The sequence below is a fragment of the Eurypyga helias genome, unplaced genomic scaffold (assembly GCF_000690775.1).
Source record: "Eurypyga helias isolate BGI_N326 unplaced genomic scaffold, ASM69077v1 scaffold28272, whole genome shotgun sequence".
Taxonomy (NCBI): Eukaryota; Metazoa; Chordata; class Aves; order Eurypygiformes; family Eurypygidae; genus Eurypyga; species Eurypyga helias.
The window spans coordinates 6,126-13,295 of NW_010234538.1; the positions used below are offsets into that span (position 1 = coordinate 6,126).

Sequence of the window (7,170 nt, forward strand, 5' to 3'; positions counted from 1 at the left end):
GTGATTCTTGCATATGGACACAGAGCTGCGCTGTGGCTTATCTGGGGAAAACGGGAGTGTGGAGGCATGTGACGTAGGCAGGCAATCTTTCAAGGGAGAATACGGGGGCTTGCTGAGTTTAATAGCAAAAGCTCTTTTATTGCAGCATGAAGGCATAAGATTTGCAGGTTGTGTCTTTGTGCAGCAGAGCAGGGAGCCAGTATCCCTCCCAGTACCACCCTTTCCATTTGGGCCCTACCATTGCAGACTGTTGTGAAGGGATCTAAACACCCCTGGGATCCAGGATCTTGCCAATGAAGAGGAGGGTTCCAGTGGTATCATCCCGCAGTACAAGAAGAAATGGTCTGTCCACGTGATATTCTATGGGGAAGGTCAGACGAGCAGCATTCACTCCAGGATTTGGTGTGGATCTTTCCCCATCTTCACTGAGCTCCAGAATTGCCTTGTGTTGCACGTGAGATAGCTTAATAGGTTTGGCAGAAATCTTGGTAAAATCGGGTGATGTGAAAAGCGATTGGAGCCCTGGAGGAAAGAAAGAAAATTCCATTAGCTGGAAGCACAGATTGCAGGTGGGGGAGCAGTACTGCTAATGCTGTGATCCAGGGGGGGCACGGAGCTGCTCTGGTAGCGTTCACTGGGGTAACAGAAAGAAGCAGCTTACGTCTGTTTGTACTGAGCTTCTCCCTCTCAGTCTCAGAAGTGCTGTACGAGCTTGGTGGGAAGGTGATAAGAAGTTGAGGAGTCCTGGACCGAGGTGGTTTAGTTGCTGGTGAAATCTCTACAGACTGACAGCAGGACGTAACTAACAACCCACCAGCTTCATGTTCTGAGAGCAGGAAGCAACTTGCCCACTGCTGTGAGCCCTGGCAGTCTGTAGAGGGTGTGTGATGTACATACTTGTCTCCTTTAGCGTGCTGCCAAGTGCCTCTTCGTAGTTCAGCTTTAGTTTGGGCAAGCTTAGCACAGCGTGGACTGTCTTCAGCTCCTTGTCTACATCGTGGACGAACTCTGAAGTAAGGCTTTCCTCAATCAGAGTCATATTCTGGGTCACCTTCGTAGGCAGGAAGAACATGGCACTGATTCCCTCTGTCAGTGGCAGCTGGGCAATCTGGAAGGCCAAACAAGAAAAGGTCACATCAATAATAAAGTTTTACTCGTCCTGTGCCAGGCACAGGCCTGAATCTTGACTGCCTGGTCAGCCCTTCCAGTTAACGGTTGGTCATCTTCCCTGTGTGCTCCCCTGGTGCTTCCTGACCCCTCTGGCACCCAGACTGTCATCAGCCCGTGCTTCCTGCTATCGCATGGCGAGTGCTCTCTCTCCTGTTGAATCCTGGGATGAACTCTGCAGTATTGCTTTGGGGGAACACCTCTGAGCTCATGCTACAGTGAAAGATTTGTCAAAAGAGGTAGAGATGGCAGAGTTTTGAGGAGTGTGCCCTGCCCTTCTTGTCCATCTGTTGGTCATGCAGTGTTTAAATTCTGTCCTGTTGTGTGCCAGTATAGAAGGGGGATATTCTAAGAATCAATGTACAGCCTTTGAAAATAGGGAATGTGAAACTAGGCTGAAGGAAGAAGCAAGGCTGGCTTTTGGAATGGGTTAACAGGCAAGTGTGACTGAGCCTGTTCCTCAGCCAGTTTAGGAGATCTTGTGCAATATTTGCTCTCTGACCTTGCAGTTGAGTTCTGAGTCAAAACCGTATCGCAGTATGGCTTTGGGGTCTGACATCATGGACACCTTCACAGTTCTGTCCTCATCCAGATGGAAGTCCTTCAGGGCAGTCTTCCTGGTGTCAAACTTGGTTTTCCATGTCCCTGTTTTTTAAAAGATAAAATGGAGGATTTTCTGGAATACTGGCATATGAAACCAGGCTTGTGTCTGTGTAATCTGCGTTTTGTATACACAGTATTTGTGCTGTAAGAGTTGAGGCATAACTGAATGGTGATAGAGATGCAAATAGACTGATGGGAGCTACTGATTTATTGCCACGCTCTGGCCCCTCCTTGTCGTCTGAGAATTGGCTAAATGGGAAATGAAAAATCAAGCCAGGGTATGGGTGGAGTAGCTATGGGGAAGCTGGTGTCTACTTATGTAACTGCAAAACTATTTTGAAGGGTAGCGATTGTGTCAATGCATATAGAGTGCTTCTCTCTCCACCCTTTATTTTGCTCCTTGTCTCTAAGCAGTAATTCTCCAGGACACTGGCTTACAGCACGTTCCAGAACAGCTCTCTAGTATCCCCCCTCCATTCCCTCTGTGGTGGTAAAAAGGCTCAGTACACTCTAAGCTGTGCCTTCCCTAAATGGTAATATTCTCTCTTGCTTTTGTGAGCTTAAACCTTCTCTGGTCTCTTACTGCAAACAGGTCAAGATTCAGCTTCTCATTCCTCCCTCGAGGACTATTTCTGTTCAGGTAGTGTGTGTATTTTCTTCCCTACTAAGAGTTCTCAAGCACTTTCTTCTTGCACTGTCTCTTTGGCAGCCTGTGTGCTCCACTGGGAGCGAGAGCGTTCCCTCGCATCTCTCCTAACACGCTTGGTAAGCCCTCTCTGTAACCAAGTGCACAACACTCTTACCCTTGAAGAAAGCAGCCCCAGCAAGGAGAATGCTGACATCTGCGGGCATGTCCTTCATGAACCGCATAATCCTTCCCTTCGTCTGCTGCCGTACCCAGTTGTTGATTTCTTGGAGGTCTAACTGGGTATTGCCACTTAGTGCCCTCAGACGCATCTTGTAGGACTTCTCTAGTTGGCTGTGAAAACCTGGCTTCACCCTCAGTCCTGGGGAACAAAAACATGGATACTGCAGCTAGCTCCCTTATCAAAACAATCTCAAGGCAGCAGATTGCAATCCAAAGCCCAGCAGCAGCGCTCTCATCAGACATCTGTGGCTGTGTGTACACAGAAACCTGCTTTGAAGAGGAATGACTGAAGACACACGGAGGAAACGGATTCAAATCCTACAGCCACCCATCCTGGAGTATGGGATAACTCTCTTCAGAAAAGTAAAGAGTGGAGATAAGGACAGAAGGCTTGGACACAGCTATTCCTACATCTTTCTTCTTTCTCCAGCTCACTTTATGAGCACGGCTTACTCAACCTATTGGATTCTTGGAACCAGCAGGTTCCAAAAGACAGCTCTTAACTTTCTCAGCAGATGTTTACTGCGTGCTGAAAGCAGACACTGCAAATAGTTCTGCAAGGAATTCAACAAAGGAATATGGCTGAACGCTATCACAAATAGAAAATGTGATTTGTGGTTCCTGGAAGTTAGCAACACCTGCCAGAAAACCTAGAGAGAAGGCAAAATTCTCAGCAATTTTCTTCTAGGTCTTCAGCATGTTAGCTGTTCTGTCACCAGTGTCCCTGTGTGCATGAGCCTGGTCTTTTATTTATGTGCACACAAACTTTCCAGGCTTTTTCTGGAGCAGCAACAGCATTCCATGTACTGTCTGCGTGGTGGCTCAACAGTATCAGAGCCAAAGCTGGTTAGTGTGGTGTTACCAGTGTGTTCTACCTGCAGCTAGTCATTTAGGTAAAATTTGAGAGAGGGGAAGGAGGACTTTTACTTTTCTCCAAGATGATACGGGAGGCGCTTTTCATGCTCTTCTCTGGTCGAGTCACGCTGGTCAGTAGGTCCTTGTAAGTGTTATGGACCTCAGCTTTGTTAAGCAGGTCGTAGAAGAGAGCGCGGGAAATCACATCTTCTGTTCGCTCTCCAGCCCCTGCCAACGACAAGGCCGACAGCATGAGGGGAAGGCCTATCGCGCCAAACCGCGTGAGGAAGCGGGGCAGGAACTCACCGAGCGAGAGAGCAGAAAGGGCAGTAGCCAGGCTGAACGGAGACAGCAGCACATTGGCGGTGGCTGTCCGGCTGGATTGCTGGCGGTACAGGTCATAGCCAAAGTTGGAGACTGCAGCTGCCAGCTTGTTCACAGGGCTCTTGTAGAACGGATCCTCCTCTTCGACCTCGCCAGCGTTAGCTCCATCAGCGGTGGCAGAGCTCTAGCGGGTACAGGCAGCGCTTGGTTAGAGTTGCAGTTTACAAGGGTGGGGTAGATTTGTGATAAACGTTTCAAAGGTAAGAAATCTGCAGATACTCTCCTACGGTCTACAGAAATAGTGCCTTCATCTTCCTGACAGAGAGTGTAGGAACAGTTACTTTAAAGTGACTTGGTAAAGCCAGAGGCAGCGCTCAGATTGGAATCCACTATTTCTGCCCCACAGTCATCCCCTGATGTAACTGCTGTGGTTTTATCTAGGTAAAGCAGGAATTAGTCTCGTTACGTTGCTAAATAAACTCCTAGTAACTTAGGAGGGTAGGGCTTAATCCTTCCATAAGATTCTCTAAAATTAAGTTACCTGCTCCAGGTATCTCTCTCTCACTCTCTGCATGTTGTCTCCTACTCACCTGCTCAGTAGCTGAGTTCTGGGATCTGCTTGGGACAGTTAAGAGACCCAGGAAAAGGAGAACCACTGGAATCTGCATGCCTGAACCTACAGAGTAAGAACATGACAGAGGTAGTTTGAGCAACCGAGCAAATACATCTCTACCGCTGCTGTTTGCTGGTCCTGGCTGTGACGGGAACTGCCCTGAGACATGCTGTTGCTTGTCCTTCCCAATTGTGGAACGCATGCCTGATCCAGCTGGGTTTTCTTCTTCTCCAGTTTGAAGTATGCAGCCAGCCTGACCCCGATGACTTTAGAATTGGGCAGGCACACATGCCGGGGTGTGCCTGAGCACCGGAGCAGATGTGTGTGGCCCAAACCGCACTGATGCTGGCACTTACTGAGTGCCAAGGTCCAGAAAAGCACTAAATCAGCTCTCCTGAGTTTTAGACTTTGAAAAATTCAATACTTCATTTATAAAAGGTAGCAAATCCTTATTGTTGAATAGGGCAGAAGGCAAAGCTGACTGGTTACTGCTCTGCTCTATACCCTCAGACAGTTGCATGCACCTGGAAGGCTGTGCAGCCTCTCTGCACCCTTTTCTGCTTCTCTGCAACTCAGCAAAGTGGAAGAGCTTTCCTAAAAGGCAGTAGGAAAGGGGCGGGGAGTACCTAACACTGGGCCAGATGTAGAGAAGAGGAGGAAGACAGAGCTTGGCTTACTCAGCATTTTTAATGGAGGTGGGAGAAAGCACCAAACTCCCCCAAGCTGTTCCTCTGCGGAACCCACTTTTAATCACCCCAGTACTGGCATATGTGGCCCTTCCAGACAGGTCTGTCTGGTCCAAAGGGCAGTGCATAGCCCAGGGTTTCACTGTCTGGGCCAGATGTAGAGAAGAGGAGGAAGACAGAGCTTGGCTTACTCAGCATTTTTAATGGAGGTGGGAGAAAGCACCAAACTCCCCCAAGCTGTTCCTCTGCGGAACCCACTTTTAATCACCCCAGTACTGGCATATGTGGCCCTTCCAGACAGGTCTGTCTGGTCCAAAGGGCAGTGCATAGCCCAGGGTTTCACTGTGGGTAAACCAGAGTGACTGCACAAGTGTCATGCCCCCGCAAGCAGACGCCACTGAGGCTGGTCTGAAGCAATGTTTATATAGATTCCCAGAAATTAAAGGAAGAGCATTGTATTTATCTAACCCCTGTGGTCCAGGCATCCAGTGAAGCAGGAGAAAGAACATGTGTTTGGGATTATCTTTAGCTATAAAGAAAACATGCCTGGTGGTAGAAGCACAACTTAAAGCCACGTGGCTGCGGCAGCCCCAGTTCAGGACCCGGTCTGCTCGGGCAGAGTTTTTCCTTCAGCGAAAGGCTTTCCCTTCCCTGCCAAACCCCTCGTCTTCTGGAGGTAGTTCTGCCTTGGAGAAAAGGTGTCACAGTGGAGGTTTTTACATTTTCCTCTATGTTTAGGCAGTGTGACAGAAGTGGTACCCTCTTTTCCCTGCGCACTTGCGTCCCGTGACCTGCTGCTATCCCGCAGCCGAGCAGAGGAGGTGTATTGGTGCAGAAGATGTGTATGAAGAGGATTTACTACACCAAACCGATGTGTTGGTGGGATGATGGTGGATGTGATGGGATTGCTCATATCGCTGCCGTGTTTTACAACAAATAGGCACTGTGCTGACAGCGAGAGGAGAGAAGCCCTGTGTGAATCAAGTTGAACAGGTCTTAGCGAGGGCTTTGTGAGGATGCCTGCACCGAGCAGCGCTCCTGCATGCTGTGTGGAAGAGGTTTGGCCCAGTCTGGTTCAGAGATGAAGGTTTTCCACGGAGCACAATCTTTCCTCTGAGAGAAAAGAATAATAATCTCAACACAACTTCTGCTTCCAACTACACTGAGCTCCTGGGAGCGTGCGAGCGGAGATTGGTTTTGCAGATCCGTATTGTTTTTGCCAGTACTGTCACCAGCTTCATATTTCTAGAACTTTGCCAAAAAAGCAGTTTCCATTTTAGAAAGACAAGGTCTTTTGCGTTCGAATTGGCCTGAACATCTGGATTCTATTTGCGTGTCTCTTAGCGCACAGCCAAAAACGCAGAGAAAAGAATTTGGTTGGAGCAGAGGTGGGATGGTTTCAGGCATGATATGAAAACCTGTGGCTGCCTTTAAAGAGCAGGAGCAGCAGCCTGTGGGGTTCCCGTCGGGAAGGTACGGGAAGAAAACTTTGAGGAACGAGCTGAGCGGGACCTTTGTATCTGGGAGTTGTCTGTGGAGGCCTGCAGGTGTAAAGGAAGTATCTTGCTCTCCATCTCTAGCGGTACAAAGCTGGACCTTTGGATCTGGGAGTTGTCTGTCTGTGGAGGCCTGCAGGTGTAAAGGAAGTATCTTGCTCTCCATCTCTAGCGGTACAAAGCTCACATCATTTATAAACAGTTCTGATTTTAGGGGTGCTACGAACCATCCCCCCGTGAGTTCAGACTGCTCGCCTCACCCCACAGCGCTAACCCCTGCCGAAGCACGTTGCAACCTCTAGTTCTTGAGGATCTGACCATCACCAGAATCGTGACTCTTGCAGGGAAAGATCCTGTTCTCAGCTGCAGCACGGCGGGGAGGGGGGGCAGAAAACCACCCCAGTGCCCCACCACGTTCAGCCCCGCAGGGTACCAGGTGCCCTAGGATGCTGATGGCGCCCAAGCCCTGGTGAGCTCTCCCCCGTGGTGGGAATCCCACCCGTTAGCACCTGCAGAAGAACCCTTCCTCCCGTTTCCTGGGCTCCCCGAGAGCTGCCA

At 49.4% G+C, this 7,170-nt stretch overlaps 1 protein-coding gene across 1 annotated transcript; it reads right to left on the reverse strand.

Annotated features, from left to right (window-relative positions):
- Positions 1 to 113: 113 nt before the first annotated feature.
- Positions 114 to 4,489, reverse strand: SERPINF1 (serpin peptidase inhibitor, clade F (alpha-2 antiplasmin, pigment epithelium derived factor), member 1). The gene is made up of 7 exons (XM_010146464.1): positions 4,408 to 4,489; positions 3,800 to 4,001; positions 3,566 to 3,721; positions 2,574 to 2,777; positions 1,670 to 1,812; positions 898 to 1,108; positions 114 to 522 (listed from the first exon to the last, which is right to left on the reverse strand). Exons 1-7 carry the CDS (start codon positions 4,483 to 4,485, stop codon positions 263 to 265), a joined length of 1,254 nt encoding a protein of 417 aa, XP_010144766.1. The 5' UTR covers positions 4,486 to 4,489; the 3' UTR covers positions 114 to 262.
- Positions 4,490 to 7,170: the final 2,681 nt, after the last annotated feature.